The 16,114-nt window shown below is 39.3% G+C and overlaps 1 protein-coding gene across 2 annotated transcripts in view; it reads left to right on the top strand.

Moving 5' to 3' along the window:
* LOC135195664 (uncharacterized) overlaps window positions 1-15,584 on the top strand; it is a 184,731-nt gene extending 169,147 nt beyond the window's left edge. For both annotated transcript variants that reach the window (XM_064222037.1, XM_064222036.1), the window contains exon 2: window positions 14,382-15,584. In XM_064222037.1, coding sequence (XP_064078107.1) covers window positions 14,385-15,041 — 657 coding nt within the window. In that variant the 5' untranslated portion in view covers window positions 14,382-14,384 and the 3' untranslated portion in view covers window positions 15,042-15,584. The remainder of the gene's footprint in view (window positions 1-14,381) is intronic.
* Window positions 15,585-16,114: the final 530 nt, after the last annotated feature.

Here is a 16,114-nt window from a genome sequence, read left to right as displayed (position 1 = left end):
ACAGGGAAGTTTGTGATTCGCTTGAGATGCGAAGAGATCCACCTGTAGCCCTGGGACTCTTTGAAGGATCCATTGGAACGAACTGTTGTCCAGTGACCATTCCGACTCTAGGGGCACTGATCTGGGATAACGCGTCTGCTATGACGTTTCTCACTCCAGCTATGTGAGTGGAGGAGAGATGCCAACTGAACTTGTCTGCCAGGGAGAAGATGGCTACCATCACATGATTTAGATGACGTGACTTGGAGCCTCCTCTGTTTATACAATGTACTACCACTGCGCTGTCCAGAACTAGCTTTATGTGGGAGTACTTTGGTGGGCGCAACCTTTTTAGAGTCAAGAACACTGCCATTGCCTCCAGTACGTTTATATGGAACTGACTGAACTGAGGTGACCAAGTTCCTTGAACCTTTTGGACCTGTGAATACCCTCCCCAACCGCTTAAGGACGCGTCTGTGTGGATGGTAATCCCTGGTGGAGGGAAACTGAAGGGTACTGACACTGACAAATTCTTGACTTTCGCCCACGGGCCGAAGACGATTCTTTAGAATCAGAGGTACTGAGGATAGTTTGTCCCTGGCCCTGACATTTGCTCGTGAGCGCCAGATTCTGGTTAGGTCTTTCAGTTTGGCTTTCATTAAGACGTTCGTCACTGATGCAAACTGGAGAGAACCCAGGATCCTCTCCTGAGCTCCCCTTGACGCCATTTGTGACTTAGAAATTGCTTGACTGACTTCGCTATTTCTTTCCTTTTTGGTTGATGGAATCGACAGAGTATGGGAGGATAGATTCCATTGAATGCCCAGCCACTGAAAGTCTGACTCTGGAGTGAGTCTTGACTTGGTCCTGTTTATCTTGAAGCCTAGATATCCAGGAACTGAATCACTTTCAGTGTAGCTCTGTTGCATTCCTCGACTGTTGAAGCCCAGATCAACCAATCGTCCGAGATACGCTACTACCATAATCCCTTGTGATCTGAGTTGTTGCACTACTGCTTCCGCTAGTTTCGTGAAACACCCTGGGTGCCACGTTGAGTCCGAAGGGAACTACCTTGAAGGAGAATGCCTGGTCTCCTATCTTGAAAAACCCAGATACGGACGGAAGTTGTCTTGCAATAGGGATATGATAGTAAGCGTCTGTAAGATCGATAGAGGTGGTGACGGCCCCACGGGGAAGTAAGGTCCGCACCTGTGAGATCGTGAGCATCTTGAACTTGTCGCAGCGGATGGCTAAGTTAAGCGGGACAAGTCTAAGATTACCCTTCTTTTTTGTGAGCCTTTCTTTGGCACGCTGAACAAGCGACCTTGAAATTTTAATCTCTTGACTCTCGCTATAGCTCCTTTCTGAAGGAGGTCCTCTGCGTACTCTGTCAATTCTTTGGAAGGAAGTTGACGGAAAGGTCTGGATGGAGGTGGGTTCGTCAACCAGCTCCAACCCAGGCCTTTTGACACTATGCTCTGAGCCCATTCGCTGAAGTTCCACCGGTGGCGAAATAAAGAAACAGCCTCCCTCCTACCTGAAGTTCTTCATTGGTTCTGGTAACCGCCTCGGCCTCCTCTGAATGGTGCTTTCCCCTGTTAAAGGGGCCTCCCGATCCTCTCCCACGAAAGGAACGCTTACCTCTGCCTCCCTTACCCGAGCGGTCATACTTCTGTGAAGCTTGACTCTCGAAGGCTTGATTGTAAGCTGGAGAGATGGCGTAAGAGGTGGAGGGCTGAGGCTGAGGGGATATCACATAAATTGGCTGTGATTGTGCCTTAGAGGTGGAAGGTTGGGCTGTTTGCACTAAGGGCACTGCTGGAACTTGCTGAGGAAAGCGTGGCTGCTTTTTCTGGTAAGGATGGAAACGCCTAGGTTTCCTCTGTCCCTTACCTTTAGGTGTTAGGTCTTGTCTCCTCTTAGCCGTAAGGCCCCAACGGTCCTTAAGGCTCTGGTTCAGCCTCGTAGCCTCTGACTGGACTTCCTTCACCATAGCTTCTGGGAAGAGATCTGCTCCCCAGATGTTAGACGAGAGTAACCTATTCGGCTCATGTCGAATGGTTGCCTCTTGTAGGACATGCTTCCTACAATTCGTTCTAGCAGTGGCAAACTCAAACATATCCGACTGTACCGTTTGAGTCAGGGCTTTGGTCATGAGCTTAAAAAGTGGTTCTGAGCCATAAGCTATGGTTGCTACCTCGGACATAGCCATAGAGTTAATAGATCTGGCTAATCGCGATTTCGCGTCAAATTCAGCCTGAATAAGGTTTGCCATCTGGGTAGCCCTGGGTAAGCTTTTTCACCAAACTGCTCCATAGCACAGTCCGGTTTGAGTTTGCCAGCTGAGAAGGTGTTTGGCAAGTCTCCCACAATTCTCCGGCTGAGGGGAGCAACGGAGATGTGGGATCTGCTTCCTTCAATTGAGGCATGGGTTCCCCCTTCTGGGCCGCTGGGATGGTAAGACCTCGCGATCTTTGTCAGGAACGGGAGCGGGGTACTCTCATCCATTGTGAAAATGGTAAAGGGACTCTTGAAAGGTTGTATCCTGGCTATTAGAACAATCCATGTCCTCTAAACATCTGAGACATTCTCTCTGAGCCTGGTCTCGTGAATAGAGGACTGTCTCCTTTGGTACCCTATCATCCCGAACCATGGCTGAAGCTGTAAGCCTTGCGTAGCCTATGAATTGAGGCTGGAGGTCTTCCGGGAAGAACTCGAAGTCCTCTATCCTTCGAGTTCCGATTCCGGTATGGAATGAGACCGTCTTGGAAGGGGGCGTATGACGCTACTCTCCATGGATTGTTCATCGAGAACGGAGGTAGCGAGTCATACGGAGGAAGCTGAGTTCCAACTCGTATTGGAAAGTGGAGGAGAGGCTAGAGGGGCTTCTCTCAGTCCGGCTATAATGGAGTCTTGGGAAGTAATCCTATCCGACAGACGAGAGATCATTTGTTCCATGCTACTCTTTAGGGACCCAACCAGGTCGCCCACCTGTTGCAACAGGCCAGCATTGGGGTCCAAGGCCGGAGCTGCTGCGGAGGTGGAGGGGTGGCTCTGAATCGGAACCAAGGGTAGCGGAACTGGTGACTCTGCCGGGTGCGAGATCTCTCTCTGGAGGATTTACTCCTCGAGGACTTAGAGCCGGAGCTAGAAGCTTTAGACCTGTCTGCTCCGGGATTCGCAGCCGGAGACTACGTGAGGAGGATGACGCCGAAGTCGACTTCTTAGACGACGACGACGCCTTAGTCAAGGATTTCACTGCTTGACCCTTGACCTTAGGTCTAACCGAAGCGTCAGGAGGAGTATATAATTCATCACCTGTAAAGCCTTGGAAGGATGGAGAGGTTGCAGGAGTAGAAGAAACAGTTACACCCAAGGGTGACCCTTGGGTGTCCACCCTACTTACCTCGACCAACAGGTCATCTACACCTACCATAGGTTCCACATTAATATCTAGAGTCGCGACGTCCGTGGAGATATCCTGGTCTTGATCAGTTAATGAGGCAGCCAGCTGTTGTTGGATGAAGGCGATAGTAGGGCCGCCTCTACTGGGTCGACGTATCCTGTCGCCTTGCCTCCGGGGAAGATTAACAGCGCCAACCGCTTCTCCAAGATGTAGGGCATACCCTTGGCGGCGTTCTTCCCAAAACCGCCGACCCAGGCCCGCAGGGTTGCCAGTGCGGTATCTTCCACTGCCGGCGCCTGGAAGAGAGGGCGTAGATTAGATTTAAGAATCACTTAAACTAAAACTTAAATTATAACTTAAACTTAGATGCCTTAAGTTAAAGTGGATGATGAAAACTTAAGCACTAAAACAGAAGCGGAGCAGCTACCGGAGATGGGATACTCACCCCTTCTAAAAGCTGGCCTCACCAGATCGTAACATATGGTACACGTCTCATGGTACCAGACCTGGATGTCCCCGTGCAGCGTCGCGCATGGAGCATGGGACCGGCAAACTTCGTGTCCACATGGGTCCTGAAGTGTGGCGGCGCATCCCGGATGCTCACAGTTGGTGGCCTGTAAGTGGGAAGATACATGAGTATCTTAAAAGAATAAAACACTTACAGGCTAAAGGACAGAAGAACTCCGTTGCATGCCGGAGCTCGGAAAAAATTTGGGCATAACCCCCCCTGCCTCGCCTGAATAGGCTATAATCCCGGAGATATCCGGTAAGACATGTAAGGGAGGGGGGGGAAAAGGTTTAAGGTTACTTAAGATAAACTTATAGTTAATCTAATAACGCTTAAACCTAAAACTCAAACGAACCGGACCAATTCCAGTGCGTAGCGGAGTTTAGTAACTCAGCAATGCGGTAAGGTTAGCAGGGACCCACTGTATGTTCCGGTCCACTCTACTGGGTGGACTAACATCTTCCCGCTGGATGCCCGGACTCCGATCAGGAAAGGAGTCCTAGCAAGGTCGGGAAGAGCGAGGAGACATACAGGCTCGAGCGAACCGGAGCGACAAGGAAGCAACGGATGGGGGGAAGGCCAGTATTCCCCCCACCACATCACCACCGGCCGGACCGAGAAGCCGGAGAGGTCGCGTCCAGTCAGGGTCTGTCCCGTCTCCCTGGCCCTCCGCCTGGGGGGAGAGAGGGAGGCATGCTCGGTATGTGGAGCGAGCGTGGGCAGACCGACCCACCCTCCCCCGACTCTATGGAAGAGCGGGAGGAGGGGGGAAGGGGACTGGGCAGCGCTCTGGCTGTCTCGTGGATCGCGTAGTGACCACGAGGCGGTAAGACTAAAATAAGATAACTAAGCCTAGGAACCAAACCAACTGATCAGAGAGATGCTATCGGGAAGGCAAACTGAACTGAAAAGTGTAGCATGGAGACCTACGGGCCAAAAAACCGACTGATCAGAGAGATGCTATAGGGCAAGCAACCGAACTGATGAGCGGTAGCATAGCTCAAGGAGCCAGGACCTAGGCTAAGCCAGAGCCTAACTAACCTAGCCACAACGAAATACATGGTAAATAATAAAATAAAATAAAAGAAAGAAAACAATAAAGTAGGAGAAAAAATCCAGGAGTGTACGACTAACCCGAAGGAAAGTCTACCACTCAAAGCTAGTCAGAGGCCGATACTAAGAGCCGGGACTAGGGTCTGGAAAGAAGAAGCCTACATAAGGTAAAAGACATGCATGCATGACAAACCTGAGTAGACAGTACCCTAAGTAAAATGGATAATAATTATAGAGCGTATATAGATAAGGGGATGTTCTAGGTATGGGAGACCGAGAACGAACCCACCACGCGGCAGAACCATGCTGCCATGCTTCCGACCCCGAGTCGTATTTATACCTAAAAAACGGCAAATACTGACTGAGGGCCGGAAAAAACCAACTAACCATAAATACTGAGTACTTAACTTAGCTGCTGCAATAGCTGCACGCTCCATCATAGATAAATCCAACGAAAGGGCACAAAAAACACAGAGAGAAAAATATCACGTGTGACTCATGTGCGCTAACTGAAAAGGATGACCACCAGAGGCGCAGCAGTCGGCAGCATGGGATGGAGTAGTAGTAGTACGAGCTGCTCACTCTGTGGGTCGGCTCTCCTCATGGAGGGTTTTTGTTGTGGGAGATTTCTATTGGTATTGGCTCGTGGTAGTGGTCTCGCTCGCCTAGTGTTCATACCGACACCCTCTTGGAGGGTGAGCGAGTCAGTTATACTGACCTTTTTCTTTATTTTATTTATTCTCTGGTATGTGTTTAGTACATTTACCCTAGAAATAATAGATTAAAGGATATTTCGCGCAGCGACACGAGCCTGCAGCCCAGAAAAAAGGCTATATTCTGTGGAGTAATTCCAAGATCCAGTAGGAAATCAATTTTATCTATGCGAGGCCAGCCAGCTGACAAAATGTACGTACGTATATGAAAATCAAATTATGGTAGCGTTCACAGCAAGATTATCTTTCGAAATTTTTATAGTACTATTCATGCTACGTAGTAATAATGTTTGGAATATACGTAACATTAATTTTCAATACAAAATATCATCGTTATTTTGGTAGTGAATAATAGTTTAGAATTATCATACATACACTGCATTGTTATGGGTTTGTGGCAGTGATAAAACAACCAAAATAACGTTCTCCTTTAAGTCGTCATATCTTCATAATACAAAGGCTATTCGTGGAGTAATTCCATATCAGTGAAATCAATTTTATCTATGCGAGGCCAGCCAGCTGACAAAATGTAAGCACGTATATGAAAATCAAATTATGGTAGCGTTCACAGCAAGATTATCTTTCGAAATATTTATAGTACTATTCATGCTACGTAGTAATAATGTTTGGAATATATGTAACATTAATTTTCAATACAAAATATCATCGTTATTTTGGTAGTGAATAATAGTTTAGAATTATCATACATACACTGCATTGTTATGGGTTTGTGGCAGTGATAAAACAACCAAAATAACGTTCTCCTTTAAGGGTATCGGCGGGGTCGGGAATTAATTTTGAGTGACGGTGTTCAAACTTCCTCAGGTGTTACCTCTAGTTTGAATGAAGATGCACACAAAATTTCAGGTGAATTAGATGAAAACTCTTTTTTTTAACAAATATTTTTCTTTAAAACATAGCATTTTTTATTTGTTTTTTAAAGTGTATCTCCTTCCTTATTTATCATTCAATTTAAAGAAAAAATTAATAGCAGAAAGTTTAATTCCTATCAAATAAAACGGCAAACGCAGAAATCTAATATGTGATGTGTGCTATTTAAAAAAAATATTTTAAAAAAATAAATAAAAATACCATAAAATTATGTATTAGATATTAGTAAAAAAAATTTTTTTTGAGAGAAAAAAGAAAAATGAATTTGCCGATGTGTTCTCTCACTATCTTTATTCAAATTGCTTTTTAGATAATTAAAATCCATTCATAAATAAGGGAGTTTTTAGAATTTGAATGTAGAAAATGTATGTTTTGAGAAAAACGCAGTTAAAGTTTCCTAACCATTTATTTTGCATTTAGAAGCATAACAAGTTTCTTGGAAAAGCCTACATGGCGCCTGTTTCCTTCTCTTTTATAAGATATATTATTCCCTCTAAAAAAACAAAAACATTTATCACTTAAAGAAAATAGTTTATATTATTTTTGGGGGGTTATCGTAGAACGCCACTCTACTCTTGCGCTGCCAAGTGTTTAGAAGGCTAATGAGCCCCTCCTTCATATCCTCCTTTTGATGTTCTTTGCTTCTTTTGCTTTCTTGAATGCATAGCAGACATTCGTTTCCTGGTCTTCTCTTTCATCTGAAGGCCTTTCAGGCTTTCTCCTGTCGTTTTTCTCATAATAGGCAGCAATGAACTTGCCGCATAGCCGATATTATGTTCCGTTGCAGCAACATGAAAAGCAAAGGTCGCAGTATCCTTCCCATGAAGTCTCACCTTTGGACACTTTGCCCATATTTTACTGTTGAATGATTCATTTAGGTTTTGAGTACGACCTTTTTGCACATCTTTGCAGTAAATCATCAGAGGAAAGCTCTTCAAATATTTGGCGAACTGGGATCTTTTGTTCCTCTGTAAGCTGGAGTTTTACTTTCATCTTCTTGTGACTTCTGGGAGATAAATTCATTGCCAAATCACGATTATAAAAACACCAGCTATCTTTGCCAACGGGACACTGAGAATGATCATGATTTTTATCATCACTAGTCAGATGTAAAAATATTGCCATTATATTTTTTTTCATGGTATCTATAGGGTCAGTGGGGTCTTTAGCTCCGTTTCTTACTGCAATGCCAAAATATTTTCCAATCTTTATCACCGTGCTGTCACTCAATTTATTGAGTCCTCCAAGCTCACTCCTAAACATAACTTTGTTTGTTTTTGTTACATATTTAGAAACATATTTTTTTCTCAAGGCCATGAGACGAAAGACAATCCTCTTCTGAACGTGGTTTATGCATTCTTCCTTGAGTACTGGATATGGATTGCCATAAGGACCAGTGCCCTCATTCAAACTGCATACTCCTTTATATGCTGTTGAATCCCCATCACCGACAAATACTTTATATATGAATTTCCTGTCTAGTGATCTTTGCCACAATGCGAGAGCAGCAGCAGCTTCCATATTTCCAGAAGCTTGGTCAAAATTCTTTTTGCATTTTCCAGACTGTATATGTTTTTCATAAGCTACATCATATTGTTCTTTTGTTAGTTTATTTTTTTTCAGTTTATTATTCAAAGTACTGCAGGAATTACATATCTTACTGAAAACTTCCCCATCAAGAACAAATCCAGTGTAAGCCTCGGTAACAACTCCTATGCCAATAGGGGATTGATGTCCCCTTTTCATCCAGGTGCCGTCATATATTACCTCGATAGGTAAATTACCATGTTCATCTGGTTTGACCCCAATGCTTTCATAATACTCAAATATTGCTTTATCAACTTCTTTCATGGATTCCTTGAAGGTCTGGTCAGCAATCCGTTCAATATACTCTTTATAACGTTCGTAAGTGCTGTTTGCTAAAGGTTTGGCACCTAAGGCAATTCGAGTGTTATTCAAGGCTGCCAAGCCTCCCCCATTTATCATGTTTTGATATATAAATGAAGCTGTTGTTTCACCGACATGTTCTGTTTTCACACTTTCATTAGCTTGCACTTTGGTATATTGAAAAACAGATGGCACCAAACACTTACACTTTAGTTTCAAGTCAACATCAAAACTGTTTTTATCAATTTCAAGTGTTATATTGCTGTCACACTGCCCACAATACGTCGAACTAAAAGCGTCTTTTAGAGCTCTCAAGGGTAATGAAACTATTTCTCCATCGTCGCTTACACTCAGAAGATCTTCTTTTTCAGTCATGTAACTTCTCAATAAAAAACTCCTTAGGTTGGCTCCTGATAAAACACCGACATCACCTGCTACGTCAGGGACAGCAATTACATCTTGAAAATGCTCATTCTCTTCCTCCTCCCCCTCCTCATCATCAGATAATTTCAAAACAAAGTCGTCGGTACCATCATCATCATCATCTTGATATATTTGTGCAAGGGAATAATAGATTTCCCTCGGAGCTTCGTAATAGGAAGTATTTGGCATCTCTTCAGCACACGTGGTTGGTGGCGACATGTGAGAAGCTACATTAGCTCTGTCTATACTTTTAGCTTCATGATAAGTTTTTATATTGCAAGAGCTTGCTTCCCTTCGTTTACTAAACTTCTTTTTTGGCATGTTAGTAGTATATATAATACAAAATTGATGTCCAAAAGTCTGAGGAAGTATTGTAATTGCTTGAAAATAACAAATGGATGATTGCATAAAACAAATACAAGAATTCGCTCTCGAGACAAGTGGCTACCGTTATTCAGTCATGGGAAGAGTTGCCATCTCTATCAGGAAAACATATTGTACGGCATACGAAACAAAATGCAATGAAAAGAAACTCAAATACTTGAAGAATGAATCCAAAATGAAATAGTAAAACCACCCCTAACCAGACCTTTAATTCTCTACTTGGATGTGGCCTTTAAATTGGCCTTTAAACCATTTAAAAAGCTTCGTATCGATATTATCTTTTGTGTGGCAATGGCCAGCACCCAGATGTATGGAAATATGACGATAACTCATTTTCACGAATTTGAGCCAATATCGCCAAAATTACAGGCCGCCGATACCCTTAAGTCAACGCGTTTAGGAAAAACATGACATAGAATCGACTTTGCGACTTCGTTCACTTTGATATTTTTAACGCTACAATAACTATCATTTGTACTACTAAAACCATCTTCACATAAGTAATTTTTCGTAAGATATGTGTTGTTACAAAAGCTAGCTTATACATAAAAGGCTTTTATAATTTTAGTCATCTTAGATATACATATGTACCCAAACTCATTGTGGGGAAATTTACTACTGTTTCCTCGAATATTGAAATACTTTAGCATCATTCAAACACTTTAATAATATAATGCATAAATACTAGGCTATACATATTTACATCGTATACAAATACTACATACAGTTATATACACATACTTTTATATACAAAGTTAACAGTTATATACACATACTTTTATATACAAAATTAATCATATGAGTAGTGATCAGACGACAGCTGTGCACTGGACTACGTACGTACTACTTGGAAGATAAAACAAACAAAAATTTTGTTGTTGTTAGTCGCCGGGATAGATTAACATTTTTCCAGAGATTAAAGAGCTGAATTTTGTTTTGAAGGTATGTCAACCGCGTTAGTAAATAGGTATCATCTTCTAAGGATTTTTTTTTTCTCTTCTTTTTGCGGAAGAATCTTCAAGCCATTTTGCATTCAAAGTAATGAGAAGGAATCATTCTATTCTTCATGAAATCAGTAAAATACTTACACTAATAATAAAAAACTAAAACTACGTACTGTATGCAAAACACATACATCATCGTTAGCTTCGTGTGTGTAAACGTTCATTCTAAGAAATTACAGAGTAGTATAACTAACACCTGATTGGTTGGTTGGTAGCCATGGAGATCTGTTATCCAATGACTGCCCTCTGCTTCTGTTCTATTTATAGACATATGCCATGGATGGCACTAGGTTTGAACGTTACCATGTTCGTGATTTTCTGACTGCTGACGGCAAAAATTACTCAATAATTTTCTTTATATAATTATTCCTTCTTGAAAACAATAATATAATAATGCGGTTGACATACCTTCAAAACAAAATTCAGCTTTTTAATCTCTGGAAAAATGTTAATCTATCCCGGCGACTAACAACAACAAAATTTTTGTTTGTTTTATCTTCCAAGTAGTACGTACGTAGTCCAGTGCACAGCTGTCGTCTGATCACTACTCATATGACTAACTTTGTATATAAAAGTATGTGTATATAACTGTATGTAGTATTTGTATACGATGTAAATATGTATAGCCTAGTATTTATGCATTATATTATTAAAGTGTTTGAATGATGCTAAAGTATTTCAATATCCGAGGAAACAGTAGTAAATTTCCCCACAATGAGTTTGGGTGCATATGTATGTCTAAGATGACTTAAATTATAAAAGCCTTTTATGTATAAGCTAGCTTTTGCAACAACACATATCTTAAGAAAAATTACTTATGTGAAGATGGTTTTAGTAGTACAAATGATAGTTATTGTATCGTTAAAAATATCAAAGTGAACGAAGTCGCAAAGTCGATTCTATGTCATGTTTTTAACTTTAACGTATAGTGGTATGAAAAACACCAGTGTGTCGTAGCGATGCGTCATCAATATAGTGGTATGAAAATACCACATGGTGTTGTAGCGATACGTAATCACAAAGTACAAATCCTTTTCCCGGACCATCCTCTGAATTTTACGACTCTTCAACTTCAAGATCGATATGGTGAAATATATTATATAGTCATACTTATTGTTAAAATTCACAAGTTGAACTGCAAAACATTATTATATTTTGATTGTTATGTACATATATTTTTTGTGTTTTATGGAATGTTTGTTTTCATACAATCAACTTACCTGTCAGATATATACATAGCTAAGACTCCGTCGTCCCAGCTATGTATATATCTGCCAGGTAAGTATGTATGAAACTTTATTGTATTATAACAATATCATTTTGAAAATAATACCTATTAGTGAACATATGGTATTAATTGTCCCACTATTTTATTATAGGTGATCTTAATTATCTCACATTCATTTAACAGTATTATATTAATATTTATTTAAATAAACTGTAATTAATAAATAACAATAATGAAAAACATAAAGGGAAAAAATGTTTTTGCTGCAGTAGTGGTGTTTGTTTGATTATGCATCTGACCTCACATTTCCGAAATCTGAAAAATTCCAAAAACCGAAACATCGGAATGTGTGTGTACTGCACATTTTTTTAAACACGCACACAATGTCTACACATTTACTGATACCCATTGGTGAAAGACAAATTACAGTACGTACGTATTTATTCCTGAGAGAGAGAGAGAGAGAGAGAGAGAGAGAGAGAGAGAGAGAGAGAGAATGATTAAGGACTCCAAGGCGTGTTATTTTTACAATTATTTTATTATCTTGGGATTTTTTTTTAATCTTGAGATTTTCTATTCAATTCTCGAGATTAATAAGAAAATTACCGTAAATTGACTAGCATCAGCACACATCTGAATGACTCGGCCATTAGCAGGTTAAACCACCAACCTTATGAACTTGCATGATACATGAGATACATGACAAAACACAAAACCACTGTTTATTGGTGAAAATTTGGGGGTCGCACGATATGGGAGATTGCACGTTATTCGAGTATATACGGTATGTGATTTTTTTTTTAGCCTTTTATGGTACAAAATCTAGCAAGAAATTGCCATTCCCAGTTGGCAACACTGGCCTACTCACGTTTGTTTGTTGTTGTTATGAAATGTGGTGTGCGGCGCGTTCTTTAAATTGTACCCATATAAACGAGTTAATTATGTGGCATCCAAAAGCCCTGATTCTTTTACTCTTATGGGAAAGACGCCTTAAGGTCAGATGAAGGTTTTTACGTGGAATATACTATTAACGTGTTGTGACGAAGGGAAGAGATGTTTCGCTGCATACTGTTGGTAGCATTATCGTTATTATATTACTGGATTGCATTGCAAAATCGTCGCCATCTTTTATCAACATAGATTGTTGGTGAGTACCCATATGATTTACATAATTTTGATAGTTCTCTTACCACTCATCCTCTCTTTCCTTGTAAAAAAAAAAAGAGGCCCACCATGCGTATGTAGGCTTCTAGCTGTAATCCCTAGGCTAGTAGGCTACATATGTACAGTAGTACATATACTACATTTATTTTTTAAGGCTAATTTTGTACAATAACTTTAAAACTGTCTTGAATTTAGTTTTAGGTGATAGTTGAAAACATATTTGGTGTTTGAACTAAAGTAAGCAGTTATAAACATTGGAATAGTGGTCTTGGGTGGGTTAACTATTAAAGTAGGCAGTTTTAAGCAATTTTTGAGGGGGGTATCAGGATAACACGGGTATTTACTTATCACGGGGGGGTTCTGGGCCCTATCCCCCGTGGATAACGAGGCCCCACTGTACTATAACAATGACTGTAGATACAAAGGAATAATAATCATTATATCTAAAGTAATATTTGTTAATGATATTCATAGTTGTAAGAATAGTTATACTACTTCCAGTTTCAAGTCATAGTTTATATTTTTAACTGAAATTTTTATTTACATATTCTATGCATTCTTAGTGTGTGTGACAAATGGCAAATTAAAATTTTGTGTTCTGAAATTCATTGTTTCTTTGAATATTTCCCAGATGCAAGTTATAAAGTTCATGGAACTCGGTCATGCATAAGTTGAGGCCTAACTGTGTACAGTAGTGCATTTGAGGGAATATATATCATACTCTCTCCTCTTTTCTTGTTTTGTTTTCTGCTCTTCTTATGATCTCATCTCTATATAACAGTTTGGTAATGTCTTCTAACAATTAAAACTTAAAATTTTCTCTCAATTAAGCTTCAGATATTTCCAGACTGAAGTTTTGTATACATGTACGAACAAATGACAAATTTTTAAAGTTATTTGTATTTTTCCTAATATACGAACTTGAGGTCTTTACATAAATGACCCACTTCTATCCACCCATCATTCTACTACCCAAGCCAAAAGGTAAAGTGAATGCATACCGACTGAATGGCAGGGATACCGCCCCTATAGTTGGTAACGAACTACCAATAACCACCTTGTTTTAAATTAAACAGCCTGTTCCAGCTTGCATTGAAAGTGAATCCCATATGTAAAGACCTCAGGTTTGTATGATATGAAAAATACAAATTACTTAAAAAAATTATCATTTTATATTCAATTAATATACTCAATGCAGTATTGATTCATTATAATGAAATGGAAGTGAAAAGTTACTTAACATGATTGGGTTTGTGGATACTGTTGTAATTTCAAGCCAAGGTGTTAGACCCTTAGTCAAGATATACCAAGGAGTTTAAATTGTTTCCAAGATTAAAAGCAGTTTTCCTTTTCTAAAATGTATTGAAATTGAGTACATAAATGCGTAGCTTTTTAGTATTGGCGCTGATACTTTATGCTTTTCTTGAATAGAATATGATTACTAAACCATCAAGTTAATAAATGGAAAATTGTTTTCTGTGTGGTGTGTATGTTTCACTTTTAACGTTTTCCATTTTTGTATTTTTTATGATCTTATAATTTTGTAATACAGTATCCACAAAAATATACAGTACAGGTACTTATTTATTAACTTCAGGATGTTAATTTTTCTAACAATTATCATTAATATTACAGTTCTGTCTATCACAAACTAATTTTTTCAGTTGACTAACATACTTTCCATAACATATGGGTATTTTGTATTTTTCAATCTTTTTTTACACTAATTTTTCTTTTTCAGAAGATGAATGTTGAAAAGTTGAGAGAAATTGTGAGTGAGAATGAGGAAATAGCTAACAGAAGTGTGATACTGTCTGTGGAATATATGCGCAGTCTCCGGAGCCGTGTAAACATGGCATCAGATCTCCTTTCTGTCTTTGGTAAAGAAAATGTGGAGTGCTTAGATTTTATTACTCAGAAGTTGATATTGGTTACTTTTGTAAATGAATCTGTCTGTTCATTAGGAAGTTTGAAAACCATACAGTATAAGCCATCCAACTCCTCACAACAGCATGCCTTATACTACAATGTTCATTCGATACAACCCATCAAAGCTCGTGTAGAGGGAATTCTGACAGGAGTGCCTCACTTTTACTCGTCGAGTCAGTTACCAAAGGTAACTGAGACAATTGAGGAGAAAATGCCTACACTAACAGACATTAAGTTAGATTACATCCCCTGGCCTGGAACATCTATCATGTGTGGTGACATGTCTGTAAAAGCCTTGACAACTGATCTCAGTGCATCACATGCTAAACTTGTTCAGCAGACACCACTACCCTTGGGAGACTTTGAAGGTCAGATGTCATTCAAGATCATAGAATTGGTTGATTTGGAAGAGAATAGTGATTTACCAGTTGAAAAGAAGGATGACATAACTCTTCATAATTGGTGCTATTAATTAACACTGCTTCTCATGATAATTACTGGACCAGCTTAATTTCATGTAACAAATAGTACAGGAGTAATGGAAACTTGCTCCTGATAACCCTGCATTAGTCTTTGTACACTTATTTAGATTTATGTATCAGCGTAATAGAGTACTACCTTGCCTTGTATTTTGAAAGTTGTAAATTTTATGTTCATGCTAGTCATTAAGACAATTTATAGAAGTGAGGACTTGTGGAAAATATGTTAGGCTTCAGTTTAAAGTGAATGTTTGTACTCTGGTTGCAGTGCTCAATAAAGTCACTTAAATAAATTTTGTATTGAAGTTTTGTGACTGATAATATAGGCTAGCTATGTAGTGATGTAGTGTTTCATGTATTTCTTGGGGATATTTTTTCAATGCATGCTGGTGTGTCAAAGAAGTGGATTGGTTGCATTTATCTCATGAAAATAGAACTTCATCAGCATATTTTCTAAATTTAGTAGAGATCATGTTCTTGAAAAGTATTAAAAACAAGTAAATACTACAGTAAAAAAAAAAAACAAGTAAATATTACAGTAATGAAGTTAATTTCCAAGATCATACAAACTCTAAAGTAATATGTAGTAATTAATTAACATACCCCAAATTTTTTTTTAGATTAGTGGCTATGGATTACTTTTAAACATGTCAAAAATAACCTCTCTGGACTGTCCTCTCAAGATGAAGTGACTTCATACATAAAGTAGCTTTGTGCTCCTTCTTGGTCTTCCAGTGCCCAATTTTGTCAAGAATTTATTAAACGGAACCTAAATTCATTGTGCTCAGTAGAGAATGTTTGTAGTCTTTATGTGATTCACCTCTTTAAACCCATTAGCAAGCCTGTAAGATATTTGATACTTCGGAACGATGTAATATGTTTTATTGTATCTTTGAAATGTGTCTTGTAATAAACAAATACGAATTAACCATTATGTGTAATGGTGTCAAGGTGACCTTTGGCTTTCAGTCAGAGAACTTGTGAATGAATAGTTTTGTATGATTGGAAGGGCACTGTGGCTATTATTATTATTATTATTATTATTATTATTATTATTATTATTATT

The sequence above is a fragment of the Macrobrachium nipponense genome, chromosome 16, assembly GCF_015104395.2.
Source record: "Macrobrachium nipponense isolate FS-2020 chromosome 16, ASM1510439v2, whole genome shotgun sequence".
NCBI lineage: Eukaryota > Metazoa > Arthropoda > Malacostraca > Decapoda > Palaemonidae > Macrobrachium > Macrobrachium nipponense.
The sequence above is the reverse complement of the archived record's forward strand: the minus strand, read 5'-3'. Positions and strand labels throughout refer to the sequence as shown.